The sequence below is a fragment of the Panthera onca genome, chromosome A1 (assembly GCF_046562875.1).
Source record: "Panthera onca isolate mPanOnc1 chromosome A1, mPanOnc1 haplotype 2, whole genome shotgun sequence".
Classification (NCBI taxonomy): Eukaryota; Metazoa; Chordata; class Mammalia; order Carnivora; family Felidae; genus Panthera; species Panthera onca.
The window spans coordinates 102200589-102216054 of NC_138339.1; the positions used below are offsets into that span (position 1 = coordinate 102200589).

The 15466-nt window shown below is 46.6% G+C and overlaps 1 protein-coding gene across 5 annotated transcripts in view; it reads left to right on the top strand.

Annotated features, from left to right (window-relative positions):
* ZNF366 (zinc finger protein 366) overlaps window positions 1-15466 on the top strand; it is a 72982-nt gene that overhangs the window by 43318 nt on the left and 14198 nt on the right. For all 5 annotated transcript variants that reach the window (XM_060635573.3, XM_060635571.3, XM_060635574.3 and 2 more), the window contains 2 exons: window positions 7194-8539; window positions 11926-12117. In XM_060635573.3, the coding sequence (XP_060491556.3) occupies window positions 7208-8539; window positions 11926-12117 (1524 nt within the window). In that variant the 5' untranslated portion in view covers window positions 7194-7207. The remainder of the gene's footprint in view (window positions 1-7193; window positions 8540-11925; window positions 12118-15466) is intronic.

Below are 15466 nucleotides of genomic sequence, written 5' to 3' on the forward strand. Positions count from 1 at the left end.
TGTATTCTAAAGACATTTCCCCCAAAAGAAAGTAGGAGAAAATTTTTAACATTCTAGTTAGGGCCCTATCCACAAGAGATATATTAGCTCTGAGGGCTGGGACAGAGAACTGCTAAGTCACATCTCCAATTCATTTCCTTCCTTTAAATGGGTCACGAGGGCAGAGATAACCCCAACACCCTAGCAGCTGTCCCAGGGCTCAAGTAATTATATTCATTCCTGCTTTCCAGAAACTTGACCTAGGCATTGAACACTTTCTTAACTGAAACCCACATCTATTTATTTATTTATTTGCCCCACATCTATTTAATCTATGCAAGTTAGTACCAGACTTTGTTGTCGTTATTTTAATAAGGCCTCTTTAAAAAATACATGTGTGTGTGGGGGGTAATATATGCAAAACTAGCATGGACAATTTAAACATTGTAAAACTAAATTTGAGGGGTGCCTGGGGGCTCAGTTGGTTGGGCATCTGACTTCAGCTCAGGTCATGATCTCAAGGCTCGTGGGTTCAAGCCCCATGTTGGGCTCTGTGCTGACAGCTCAGAGCCTGGAGCCTGCTTCGGATTCTGTGTCTCCCTCTCTCTCTGCCCCTTCCCCACTCATGCTCTGTCTCTCTCAAAAATAAACATTTAAAAAAAGAAAAAGAAAAACTAAACTGGACTTTAACTATGTAATGTCTTGGTGATATATTTAGGAACTTAAAAAAATAAACTATGTGAGTTTGATTGACTATTTCACATGTAGACAGGTCTCATTACCAATGAATATTTTCTGACTCCCTAGAAGACTCAGCTCATGCTATGGGTTGACGGATTACTTTTTATAACAAAATAGGAGGAACTTAGGTTTATAAATTAAATAAGGGCCACAAGGGCATCCAGAAGGGGCTACCTGGGGTCTGGCTACCAGGTATCTAACTACCTTTTCTTGTCAATCCTACAATCCAGGGAGTGATATTGCTGACCATTCACTTCTTTAGAACATATCGTCCAATCTAGCATCTGCATACACAGAGCCTTCTATTCCTGCCAATTACAGCAAAATAAGATTGACTCATTATTTGCCAAATATATGCAGGTGAATAAATTAGCAATATAACTATGTACATATTAAGACAATGGGGTTCAATCATTAGAATATTTAATTTCAAGACTCAAAGTCTCCCTTTGTTACCAAAAATTCACAAAGAACCAGGTGATCCAATAAAATCCCACGGTGGAGGAATGTTGTAACATTCCTCCCACATGGACAGAGAGAGGTTAGTTGTCAGTCCATGCATCTGCCATCCCGCCTTCCTGTTACCTTCCCACAACTCCCTACCCCTTTGTTTCTCTTAGCACTGCTCTTTATTCTGAAATGTCCCCTCAACTCCCATCTCCTCCCTGCTTCCATCTTTGTTGAGAGCAGAGCTCCAGGGCAGACCACATAAGAAAGTGCCACTCTCTCAAATTAAAAGGGAAGCCAGTGTCTCCAGTAGCAAAATGTAACATTTTCCAATGAAACGTGGAAATCTTCAAGGAATAAAGAACACAAGAGAATATTACTTCATGAATTTCAAGATGAACAAAAATCAGTGTTATGGAGTCAAGATAATAGATCTGACTCTGGCATGCTGACTCACCATGACTCTTCTGATAGCATTTACTGGAATGACCTTCGATTTGAATGAGAACCACAAAATACCAGTAATTTTATCTGGGGAATATTTATATTTTTGTGCAGTAGGTGAATTCCTGATTAAAGGGCATTATTAGAAGCATTTTTTTTTCTCCAAACTAAATGCAGTTTCATCTTAGGCTTTGCATTTCTAATTGGTCTTTATGGTTCAAAAGAAGATTTTATTTTTAACATCTTTTCATTCTCTATTTCCTAATAACTAACTCTTGTGGATGATACCTGTTAAAGAAGAAATCTTGAGTCCCAGATGCCTCTAACACAGATCGACACAATATATTCCTCCCCAAGCTATGTGCTTCTGACTTACAGCCTATTTGCTATGGTGATTGAGTATACAAGGAAGAAAGTCAGGAACATTCTCTGACCATAGCAATTCATTATTCTAAGCCTGCACCCTTACCTCATAGTACACAAAGTGGACTGCTACTAACTTTTCAAACATCTCCTTTGGGTAGAAGAGTGCAGGGTGACTACCTAGTCTTGATCTGTGTTTCCCAGTCTTGATCCAAGGGTCTTTGTATCCACTATTTCCCGTTGGACTTTCAGGCATCTGTTTTCTGAGTGGTTTGCAGAACTTTGTGGCACTTTGAAGATGGCTCCCTAGCATTATTTTCCATGTATTTCCCATCTTGGATATAGCCAGGGTTTATGGTTTGTCGTGATTTGAGGGACAGTTCAGAGAAAGGAGCCCTTGAAAACTCAGGGGGATAAACAACAGTGCACACAAGGTGTACATATCGAGTTCTTCCCACAATAGCTACCTGAGAGTTTATGAGTGTGCTCATGCTCTGATTAGGGATGTTTCAAAAAGTCACCTGCAGTCTAAATAAAGTGAGATAAAATGATACACTTAAAAGTTCCAGGTGGAGACTTTAAAAACAAGAACTTTTCATTCCTTCTCTCATCCCATAGCAGTTTACTGATCCTCTGCTCTGCAAAAAATCCCACTTTGGAGGAATGTTATAACAAGAACCTCTCATATGGACACAGAGAGGTTAGCTGTCAGTCCATGATGGACACTGGAAATGCAGCAGTAAACAAAACAGACCCAGCCCATGCCCTCACACTCCAGCGGGAGTCTCAAGAGTCAGTTTGCCAGTATTGACTCAGCACCATCCTTGTATTGGAGACTTAGGGTTTGACAAACAGGTCCTCCTGTCCCGGGGAAGGTGACCTCTGATCTATACTGGGGGCGATACTTCAGGGTCCCACAGACTGGCTGAAGTAGCTCAGGAGACCACTCAATCCCTTCTGTCCCCACTCACCATCTGTTATCAATGTAAGCTCAGGGCTATCTCCCCAATAGAAAAAAGATCCACAGAGAAGAGATGGGGGAATATTCTCAAACTAGAAGGTTGATCTCCACACTGAGGGAACACACACTTCCTGGCCTCACCCAATGGCCTCCTTTAGCCTGGTTCACGTTCACTGCTGTGACAAGACCAACTCAGTGCAAATGGGTCAAGTCTTGGTTTTGACCTGCAAAGCAGAGACCCAGATGTGGACAAGAGCTTCAGCTTGGAAAAGAGAGATGCTGTCAGTCAGTGTCTATCTACTGATCCCAGTAGCTGTCCTCCCCTCCTGTCCACTCTTTCTTAGCCTCACGAGCACCACACTGACTAGTGTTTAACACACTTTCACATACATGCTCTGTTTTAAGTCTCTAAAAACCCAGGGGAGGATATCCCAACCCCACGGATGAGGAAACCAAGCCCCAAAATTAACTTGCTCAGTTTCTCAAAACTGCTAACACAAAGAATTCAAACCCAGGTACCCTGAGCCTCCAAAGCAAGGCTCCCAATTATCCTAGAGGTGGCTATTTTACAATTTCAGTTCTTCTTCTTGGAATATTGTCTTGCTCATTCCGGTGGGGAACTGTCTTATAACATGCAATTTTCTGGGAGAAGTCACAGGTTACTGGCCGGGAGAGGGCCCGCAGCCCCCCTACCCTCTGTCCTTGGCCAAGATTACTGCTGCTCTCAGATCTCTCTTGCCTCCTGCATGGGAATCCCTATGTGCCATGGATGTCTGTGGGCCTATTTTTAGAAATAGAGGGAAGCATGCGGGTGGCACACAGTGAGGTTTTCTAGGAGTTTGTTAATATTTTTGTAGAGTCCACTGGGAGTTTTAAGTTGATTGATTTCAAGATAGATTACCTCCCAAGGATGACATCCTTTCCCTGCTCTTCCGTTCAACCCTCCCCATCCCCATTGAGTTTGCTTTTTTGTGTTTTTCTTTTACACCCTAGGGCTTCTCCTTAGCACCCTGTGCTCAGAAGACAGGGATATTAATAACTAGCAGCAGCTACACCTGATTTATTTCTCAAGAATGCCGAGAGGAAGCAGATCTAGTTCTCCTTGACTTCTGTAGAGATTGGTAGCATCCCTTAGGACCTTTTTGTAGAGGGGACTGCTGTTTTAAAGATCTGGAAAAGATGTCCATGGATGGATCTCAATGCCTTTTTAAAGGTCCTGAGTTAATGATTTTATTCTAGAACAGGCACACTACTATTTTAGGGGTGGGGTGTGTATATACACAAGTCAGAAACTGGGGAAAATTTTTATCATATTAAAATAGGGAGGAAATTACAATGCACATATGTAAAGTCTCTGCATTTGGGGGACACAATTCTGCTGTTGATGTTAAAGGACACATCATCTCTGCTCAACGATGTTCTTTGCTTTAGAAGGTCGATGGTGATCAAATAAAAATGCAAACACTGAAAATAAATATGCTTTTGAAATTAGTATTGCATTAGAAATGTCAATCCTAGGGGCGCCTGGTTGGCTCAGTCGGTTAAGTGTCCAACTTCAGCTCAGGTCATGATCTCGCAGTTTGTGAGTTCAAGCCTCACATCAGGCTCTGTACTGACAGCTTGCTCAGAGCGTGGAGGCTGCTCCGGATTCTGTCTCCCTTTCCCTCTGCCCCTCCCCCACTCACCCTCTGTCTCTCTCTCAAAAATAAATAAACATTAAAAAAAATTTTTTAAATAAAAAAAAGATGTCAATTCTAATACAGTAAAGTAACTCAATTAGTATACTATGTCACAACTGAAAACACAAATATTAAACAAAAGCAATAATAATTGTATATACCAAAATACCTTTTGTTTCATAATTAGTGATAACACTCATTTCCAAGTAAGTACTTTCTAGTATAAGATATAACACACGGTTTAAAGATACCAGACATCATTAGTCATACATTTTCAAATACCTTCTTAACAATAAAATACACAAAAAATTCATTAAATTCTGGCCCATGTTCTGATATGTCTGTCCCCCCCCCTCTTTTTTTTTAACTCATTCTACAATCAAGCTCTATGAAGCTCTATGAAATAGGAATCATTAGCTCTTTAAACCAGATCAGAATAAAACAGAACCAGTGTGCACTCAGATGGGCTCTGCCAGTGTCTGTCACAGTCATGTGTACCCTGGCATTTGGGTCCAGTCCAAGGAGCCTTTTTGCAAAGAGAATCTTCTCTCCACAGAGGGTATACAACCAACCATAGACAAAATGGCATCCAGAGAAAGGAGCTGCCATTTTTTCCTCTCTATTTCAATAGGACACATTAATCTGATCTGGAAGCCAGTTATTCTTATAGGAGCAACAAAGTCTCACACCAGGGCCCAACACACCCTTTATAACTGCATGTGAATTCAGGGATCAGAACCTGTTGAAATGCAAACGGAGACCTAGTAAATGTGGAACACTATCCCAAGAGCCTCTGCCCTCTCCATCCTCGCTTAGGTACTGAGGATAGCAGAGCAGCATTCCCGGACCTCTGACAGGTCCTCGAGTCAGCAGTAGAAGAACCTTGCATTTGGTTAACAATTTTAGGAGGAAGCAGAAGGATAGGACGCACAGGTCTGGGCTTTCCTTCTGCTAAACAAGCAAGCTCTTTCTCCTCGCCCCAAGCCCCAAGTCCACAGAAAGAGGACAAACCAGGACTATCTTCCCATCACATAAACACAAAGCAAAGATTAATAGACATTATTTTCTTTTCAGTTTTCTGATGATTTAACGTAACACTTTTAAGTAATGCCCAAATATTCATATAATAAAGGCACAAGGGTTTTCCTCCCAGTTAGATCATCTGTGTATGGAATTGGTAACCCAGTATAAAAAAAAAAAAGGCCCATTTTTGCTTTAATGTGCTGCAGTTTTCAAACCTCAAGACATGTGTGATTTGGGGAATACTCAGGTGCTTGCAGAAACCGCATTTGCCTCATCAAAGACTGGAGAAAATCGCTAGCAGCTGTTGGCCTTCTCACCCCTGGGACCCTCACCCTAACTGCTCAGCACAGCCATTCCCAAGGGCCAAGGCCCTCAGTTAATCCAGGACCCTATCCCAGCCCTGTCTCCGTTGGTCCCAGACCAGACTGCATACCCGGCCAGGGCAAATGGCTCTGTGAAAGCCTCTGTTGAGCAAAGGGGATCAATCCCATTCAAGCTCAGAGGATTTGGGTAGAAAGGGCCCTCAATGGAAACATCAAGTCAGCCACTTGGTTGTTTTTACCACTACCCACATGAGGAGTATAGAAAAGTGACAAGGAGACACGGGAAAGGAAGCCTCATCCTTGGTTTAGACTCCAGCTCACAGGCTCTCCCACACATACCTGATAGAGTCACCAGGATGCAGTAACTGGCTCAGCAAGGCAAGGTCAGGTGCCTCAGGAGTCCTCGAAGGCCAAGCTTTACTTAGACACATGTGTCTCTAAGTTTTAGAGATTCACAGTCTTGGAATTTTTCACCTGAGGTGGCTCCAGGTGGAAGATTAAAGTGTGTAAATTACCAAGATGACTTTGTAACACTGGGTTGTATGCTTTTCTTAATCACACCGATCTCATCCACTTGATGTACCCCAGCAGCACACCTTGCTTGGAGTGGGTGATTCGGAAAATCTGAGATCCAAATCGAGCAGGAAAGTCTCTTCACCTGTGTGGGCTTGCATACTCCCCCCACCGCCGCCTCCTCCAGCAGCAAAGGCCCTGAGGACAGAGAGGAGAGCAGGGGAAATTGGTTCCCTAAAAACAGAAAACAATCCAAAAGACACATTTAAGTCACCACTGGCAGATGCACTCTTTCTCAGGTTAAAAAACCCACAGAACACATCCCAGTTCTGACTTCTGTACTGAGGGGCGATGGGCATGAACGTGCCCTTCATCTGTCTGGGCCTAGGTACCCTCATCTTAAGTGGGCACAGTGGCTGGCTGAGTTCTCAGGTTCCTTCCCACGCCTCCCAACCCCCAGATGATATTCTGTGGCTGTGGATTTACACTGGAGCTCTAGGGTCCCACTCTGGGAGGCCACAGCTTTCCGCATTAGTAAATGGGTTCCTAAGGGGGAAAAAACAGTGATACCTCGAGCGGCCCTAGGATAAGGGAGGGTCAGTATTAAACAAACATCACTCATCATAAATTAGTACTGATCATCTAGCCAAAACCCTTAAGGAAAAAGGGGGCTCTTTTTTTTTTTTTTTTTTTAAAGAGTAAGTTTCTTTTTCTTTAAAGGAAAATTGCCAAGGATGCAGAAGGAAATGAAGATGATCAAAGATGAGGATGTGCATTTCAATCTGGGTGTGAAGAGAGCCCCCTCCTTTCCCCACTGCCTGCAGCCAGTGGTTTCCCGAGGGAAGGCTCCCCAAAGACACCCCTTCCCAGAAGCTCTCCGGGGGCCTTTTTCCCAGTTTCGATATGAACCTCCTCCAGGACACCTAGATGGATTCCCGGGGGTCTTTGAAGGAGGAGGGTCTCGGAAACGGAAGAGCATGCCCACCAAGATGCCCTACAGCCACCCTGCAGAAGAGGCCCCTCTGGCCCTCCACTCCGAGGAGAGCAAAAACCACGGCCCTCCGAACCTCTCCCTGCTCTTCCCGCAGCCCCCGCGCCCCAAGTATGACTCGCAAATGATCGACCTGTGCAACGTGGGCTTCCAGTTCTACCGCACCCTGGAACACTTGGGGGGCAAGCCGGTCAAGCAGGAGCCCGTGAAGCCCAGCGCCGTGTGGCCCCAGCCGACGCCCCCTCCGTTCCTGCCCGCGCCCTACCCCTACTACCCCAAGGTCCCCCCGGGCCTCATGTTCCCCTTCTTCATGCCCTCGGTCTCCCCCTTCCCCTTCAGCCGGCACACCTTTCTGCCCAAGCAGCCCCCGGAAGCGCTGCTGCCGCGCAAGGCCGAGCCTCAGGAGAGCGAGGAGGCCAAGCAGAAGGTGGAGCGGGTGGACGTGAACGTGCGCATCGACGACAGTTACTACGTGGACGTGGGCGGGGCGCAGAAGCGCTGGCAGTGCCCCACCTGCGAGAAGTCCTACACCTCCAAGTACAACCTGGTGACCCACATCCTGGGCCACAGCGGGATCAAGCCTCACGCGTGCACCCGCTGCGGGAAGCTCTTCAAGCAGCTCAGCCACCTGCACACCCACATGCTCACCCACCAGGGCACGCGGCCCCACAAGTGCCAGGTGTGCCACAAGGCCTTCACGCAGACCAGCCACCTGAAGCGCCACATGATGCAGCACAGCGAGGTGAAGCCGCACAACTGCCGCGTGTGCGGCCGGGGCTTTGCCTACCCCAGCGAGCTCAAGGCCCACGAGGCCAAGCACGCCAGCGGGCGCGAGAACATCTGTGTGGAGTGCGGCCTCGACTTCCCCACCTTGGCCCAGCTCAAGAGGCACCTCACCACTCACCGGGGCCCCATCCAGTACAGCTGCTCCGAGTGCGACAAGACCTTCCAGTACCCGAGCCAGCTGCAGAACCACATGATGAAGCACAAGGACATCCGGCCCTACATCTGCTCCGAGTGCGGCATGGAGTTCGTGCAGCCCCACCACCTCAAGCAGCACTCCCTCACCCACAAGGTACCGCCGGAACCCAGGCCGCGGGCGGGCGCCCGGGGAGCAGGCGCAGAGCCCTGGGGGGGCGGGGCCCGCAGACCTTCGCCGCCCCGCACCTGGGCGCGGAGGAGCTGTGTAACCCTGGGCGAGGGGCTTTCTCCCTGAGTCCTGGCCTCCTTCCTCTCCTTGAAATGGGGGACGCTGGGGGGCCAGCAACCAAGTCCTTTGCCATCCAGCCTTCTAGAGTCTAAGAAGGGCCTGGAAATAAATAATGTGGGCAGTTTGGAATGGAGGGTGAGGAAGGCGGAAGGAAACAGCTGGTCCTTGTGCTGTTGCTTCTTAGCCTCCTGCCACCCCTAAAATTCTGTTTCTGGAAACTTCATCCAGGGCCCTAGCATGCGTGTGCCATCAGGTATTATTTACCCCAACCATTTCTGTGCCTGGGGTATGCTAATCAGAGCCACCTTCTAGAGAATTCTCTTGGTCCTTTGCTGCAGAAGTAGTGCCTACATTTTGGGGTGTTTTCATCCTCAGCTGTGAGAAGTGCTTCACATATGCACATGGCTCTGGATCCAGCAAGGCCTCTGCTTCCCCTGGTAGAGCCCCTGCCTAGGTGGGTGTAGGGCCCTGTGGTTTGTTTTGTGGGGGGAATGAAAGAGCATCCTGCTCTGTCTGCTTTGTTTTTATCTTTCCTGGGCTCAGGTCTTTAAGGAGATATACAGGCACAAATGTCTAAATTCAGCCTAGTTTGCAACCAGAGCCCTGGAGTCATTCAGGATGAAGTAAGGCGAGGCCACAGTAGTGTCCCTGATAACTTACCCAGCTAAGCTGATTGGGTCTGCTTTGAGCTTCCAAGAGGAGAGGTTTGCCCCATTGACTACCCTCACGCTTTTGACCGCAAGTGGTTTTCTTGGCAGGAGAGACTTCTAGCAAGCCAGAGTTTCTAAAAACACTCTTTAATTCAGAAAGGTCACTGGAGGACTTTGCTCAGCTGAGATAACATCTCTACCGGGCCATAGTGTGTTTCATTTGATAGGTTAGGACAAACCATGGGGCATTTTTTTGGCTCTGCAGTGGAGATGAAATGTGTGGCTGCCTTGTGGGCAGTGCACAAACAACTTCTGCCCCACAAAAGGCACCTGTAGATACCATCCAGAGAGGAGGCCCCTGCCAAGTGCAGGAACCCTCAGCAAAGAACCTGTACTGAGATTCACCCACAAAGCGGACCATTGCTGATTTCAGGGGCTCCTACATGTGTGGAAAAGGAATCAAAGATGCATTTCAGAACATATAAAAATTCTGTAAGATAGTAGAAAATGAAGTCAAAATGGGCAAAGCAGCCTCGTATCTGAAACATCTCACTGGAATTAGAAAACAAAATGCATTTTAATCCATAGTGTCAGCAGTGAGAGGTAGTGTTTATATAACGGTTGCTGTATATCAGGTGCTTTACTTCTCATTTAATCCTCTTTAACAACTGGAAGAGCAACCTGCAGATACTATTCTAGATTTGCAGACGAAGACGCTGAGGCATGGGGTGGTCACCCAGAATCTTGGACTTCAGCACCTGACTCTGAAACACTACTGTCAAGTCTTTCTCTTCTCCACCCCCTTCCCTCCCTCACCCCTGAAAACCCCTACAGGCTCCCTCTCTGATTTCACTGATCCTATTAGTGACAAGGTGGCTTCCTTTGTTCCCGGAGTTGTGTCTGGGCTTTCATTCACTTGAGTTCTAGGCCAGCCCATAGATGAATTTTACCGTGGACATAGAATTCTCTGAGAGAATTCCAAAAACAGTGATAAGTAGATACTTCTCCTTGGTCCCAGGTCAGCTGAATCATAGATGAGTGTAGAGGCAATCTTGAGAAGAAAAATGCTGAAGTAACTTTTAAAAAACATCAAGAACATAATTTTCGTTAATTTCAAAAATTTAAATTCACTGATTGAATATGCAACACACTTAAAATTCATCTTCTTAGGAGGGCCTTAAAATTTAGGTCTCTTCATTAGTATATATCCATACTCTTCTGCAATCATCTAGACTCAAGAGTATTCCAGCTGGAAAGAGTCCCTGGCTCATGACCCACCATCTTCAAATGAGAGAACCATCACTAGGAAAGGCCATGAAACTTGCCTACAGTTACATAGCCAGTAAATGGTTGGGCAGAGACCTGAACTTGTCCTTGGGTGCCATGGGCTCACCAAAACTGAGGAGTGCTGTTTTATTATCAAGTCCCAAATTAAAGAAATGGACATATAGGCAGAGAGACTCAGAGGTAAGCTTGGAACTCCTCTCTCCCAGGTCATTATGGATACCAGGCAATATGTGTTTTATTAGGTACAGTTGTTAACTAAGCAACTTGTTATAATTCCATAATAATTTTAGTTTTAATGCCATGGTTCTCTAAGTTTTCCTTCTGAAAAGTCATTCTGTGTTAAGATAGCTTGCAAAGGCCTTTTCAGGGAAGCACTGGTTAGTTGGGACTAGCTAATACTCTACTCATGCTATGAGTTCCTGGAAATGTTTTCAAGTGAGGACATTAATGCTTAAGTATTCAAATATCCACTGCCAAATTTCTCTATAGGACAGAAGCTAGCTGAGCAGAGGCTCCATAGCCAAATCACATAGAGGTCACTATGACCTATGGGAGCCCAGGTCACTGTGACCTATTATAATTTATTGAACAGTAGATATGAATTGTTCTCCTGGGATTTTCAAGTGTATTAATGAGAACTCAAGAAAACATTGGTTTTCATATGAGAAATGATATTATCACTTTAGGAGGTTTTATTTTTTTTCATTATCATGAAGGGTAGATTATAGACTCATTTCACCTATCATTCCACAGTGCTCCTACCAAAATCTTTTTAATCCCCAAAACTGTTATTGTAGAATTAACCCATGTAGCATCAGGAACAACAAAAGCAGTAGCATTCTTTTCCTGTAAAGTTCTGGCTTAGGGGCGCCTGGGTGGCTTGGTCGGTTAAGCGTCCGACTTCGGCTCAGGTCATGATCTCACAGTCCGTGAGTTCGAGCCCTGCGTCGGGCTCTGTGCTGACAGCTCAGAGCCCGGAGCCTGTTTCAGATTCTGTGTCTCCCTCTCTCTCTGCCCCTCCCCTGTTCATGCTCTGTCTCTCTCTGTCTCAAAAATAAATAAACGTTAAAAAAAATTAAAAAAAAATAAAGTTCTGGCTTAGTTAATGGTTTTCAGAAGACAAAAAAAGATTACGTAATCAACACCTTTCAAGAAAACAGCATTTAACAAGGCTAAAGCCACACCATTTGGAACTCAACATCGGTCACCAGGCTCTTCATGGATTTGTGTGGCAAACAGAAGAATGAAGACTACAATTCTGATGAAAGCCTGTTACCTGCTAACCACAGTATTTTTGAATCTGCTTCCCTCTAGGGTGTGAAGGAACACAAATGTGGGATTTGCGGGCGGGAGTTCACTCTGTTGGCCAACATGAAGAGACACGTGCTGATTCATACCAACATCCGCGCCTACCAGTGTCACCTGTGCTACAAGAGTTTTGTGCAGAAACAGACCCTCAAGGCACACATGATCGTTCATTCTGACGTGAAGCCTTTCAAATGCAAGGTGGGCAGTGGGCCCTGGGAGGAATGCAGACAGGGAGGACTCTGAGGGTTGTACAAATGCCCAAGGGGAGAGAGTCTCCAGGAAACTTCCTACTATGTTTCACCAGTGGGGTCACTGAGGCTCAGAGTAGGTCTTTGGCTAACCCCAGGCCCATCTGCTGCTCTGTTCTTTGTACCACGCCAGCCTTTAGCTGGTCCCTGAGAAGCCTGTCCTATTGGTCTCACTGTGGAATCAGTGTGCAGGGGTGGAGGGAGCCAGTAGAGGAAGTCTGAGGGTGGAAGGCCCATTGGGAAATGAGGTTGTTAAAGGATGAAGGTGATGTGGAAAGTTCCCATTCCAGAAAGAGGCAATTGAGTATAATACTCTTCTCCTTACAAGCCAATGAGTGAAACACAGAAAGGAGTCACAGAGTCTTCTAGCACTGCCCCCTCCCTTCTCACACTGCACTCCCCCACCCCCCTCCGCCTTCCTGACACTTGGACTTCAAGTGTAATTTGAGGACAGGTCTCTGAGGCAGGATGAAAGAGACTCCAAGGTTAGTCCTCTGACGACCTTAGAAATGCTTGTTTGGGCCAAGGAATAACTGTGAGCACAGTCATCTGAAGTGTTTCTTTGTTCCTAAGTACCATGGAGCTCAGGGATTTTGAGCATCGTCATTAAAATGTCCGCATCAGATTCATTTGGTTGAATTGCTATTTTATCAGCTGAGAAAATGTGTGAGTTGGAGATTTGTAAAACTCAAGGCATTGACTGGTATTATTTAGAAATGCTTGGGCTTCCCAGGCTTTTCCCCCTTCTTCCCATCCTCTCCCCACATTGTTTCCCTTCTCCACTTCTAGAATGAGAAGGAATCTTGATGAGGATTGGGTAGTTTAATGTACTGGCACGTGCCATCCCCATCGTGAAGAGAGAGAGCTGAGGGGGAAGGAGAGGGAAATCACACCCTCAGATATTGTTAGAGCCTTCTGTTTGAAATGGAAGTTTCCCTTCTCTGTCACTGCATGTCTTATTGGGTCCAGATGATATTCTCCGTCCATCTGAGGGGCGGTTCCTGCTTTAATCCCTCTACAGCATGTCCCCTTTCCCCCCCTTCTTGAAGGAACCCCCTGTGAAGCTGACTGCTTTCCTGTGTTGGCCACTCCTGGACAGGGTGAGCGGGGTCAGGAACCAGAGCTTCCCTAGACCTGTGTGGGCATTCTCTGCAGGTGGGGGAGGGAGGTTTCTCCCTCCAGCCCTTTCCTGCCACCCACTTGTGTTTCCCCTCCTTTGCTTCAAGTTCCCAGTGGTTTGCAAGTCAATTTATGTCCATCTTGAGTCATCTGAGTTGAAGGAGAAGGAAGCTGCGTGCAGAAGGGGCTACATAATTGATAGTGCCTGATGCAAAATGAAAATGTAAGGCCCCTTGTTCAAATGTTATTAAGAAATTTCGAGATGGTACAAATAGAACATTACACCAAACTCAGGACGCTTCTGAGATGGGGCTGGGTGTGACTGCATTGGTCACACACCCACGAAGCTAGCCCTGGCCACATGAGCCCAGGGACTCCGTATATCACTTCTTCTCTCTCTGATTAGGCACTTGGATTTCCTTCCCGCTTCCCACTTTGAGCCTTTTGCTTTTAACAGAGCTATTCCTGCCTGCCAGGAGTTTGCTGTCTCCTAAAGTCAAGGTGCAAACGGGCACTGCTTGCCACTCCTCATTTGCTGTGCTGAGTTTACTCTTGGGCTTCCAGCATGAACTGTATTTTTTATCAAACCAACTGGTGGCAGAACACATACATTGTTAAGGCATGAAGGTAGCCATGCTTGTGGTCCCTTCCACCCGTGTCCGGTCCAACTAACTCACACTTCTGCCTTTTCAAGTCAGGTCCAGGAGTAGTTGTGAAACCAGGCAGAAGATACCTCTGAAATAAGGGATATGTCAGGGAGCAGAGCCGCTGCAGGAAAAGGGCTTGCAGGCTGGGTTTGATCTGGGGACGCAGAGGCAGTTCTGTTTGCCTACCTCAAGGGCCTCTGAGTGGCCTGGAGGATTTCTTGGACCAGGTGGTACCCGAGGATTTAGGGGATTCTCTCTGGCACCAGGGCACAGAAGACTGCATGCTGTAGTGCAACCTGGGCCCAATGATGCAGTGAACCAGCCCTGCTCAAAGCTTTATGTCTCCTTTCATGAATGACTGCCCCCTCCTCCTCCATCCACCCCAATGATAGTGCACATACATGGTTTAGAGGGTGCCTGATGATCAGCTTTATGGTTCAGAAACTCAATATGACCTCTCCCTGAGAATGGTTTAGGCTCTGGATGTATGCTCACACCACCAGATTCCATAAGAGAAGGGCTTGCAGTATAAGTTATGAGCTCTGAAATGATGCACAGAGTACTCTTCAGTACCAGATGGGCCTGGTGCACGAATTGGACTGGTCATCTGCAAAGGCCTCCTTTTCCTGGTTGGGGGCGGGGGGTGGGACAGGTTGTCCCAGAAGACCACACTTTGGGTCAGATGGCTGCCTCGGACAGTGTATCTACTATCAGAAGAAAAATAATTGGATGTTGAAGGGTATTTTTGTCAAACAGGTGGCCCTTCTCCCTTCTTAGATGTTTCTTGAACGAGGACAGGCATCAGTCACCTCAATGGAGAGCCCTCTGCCTCCTGAGAAGTGCCAGAAGCACTGCCAGGGTCCTCCTCCTCTTTGTCCCCATGTCCCCACAAAGTGCTGCCTTTCTTCACTTCAGAGGAATCTCAGAGCATGTCTGAGTTTACAGATCACATGACAGGGCTCTTTGTGTCCTGTCCAGGCTCCAGATCCAGATCCCACTGTTGGGTGGGCCATCTCGAGATGGTGTCCTGTAGCCTTTGCTCCCCATCAGTGTTGTTGTGGATCCTTGGAGATCTGGTAATGGGTAGAGGTTGATGGTGCTTTGGGAGTTAGATACAGGATGGAGGGCCATTTGCTCCTTGCTACAGAATTCAGAGTCAATCAGACACGGGTGACTGGCTGGCTGCATAGTGATGTTGGAGAAAAGGCCCAGACAACTAAATCCGAGCTTTATTGTAGTCACAGGGAAGGGTTATTCCCCTCACACGGTTGACATGGCTAGCAAAAAGACACAGGCCTTGCTCCAGTTGTACTCCAAGCGTCAGCTCTGTCTCCTTTACTCGAAAACTTATAAAAAGGGGAGACTGTTTAAATAACAGGTTCTAATTTCTTAGGATTCGCACCACTAAAAATCCTTCCAAACATACAGCCCTCCCCCTGTTGCAACATGAAATGGTTCTCTCTGCCCCGTGTTCAGTGGAAACAGCTGTCCACAGCAAGCAGAAACATTCGCTTGCTGTGAGATTAAGCATTA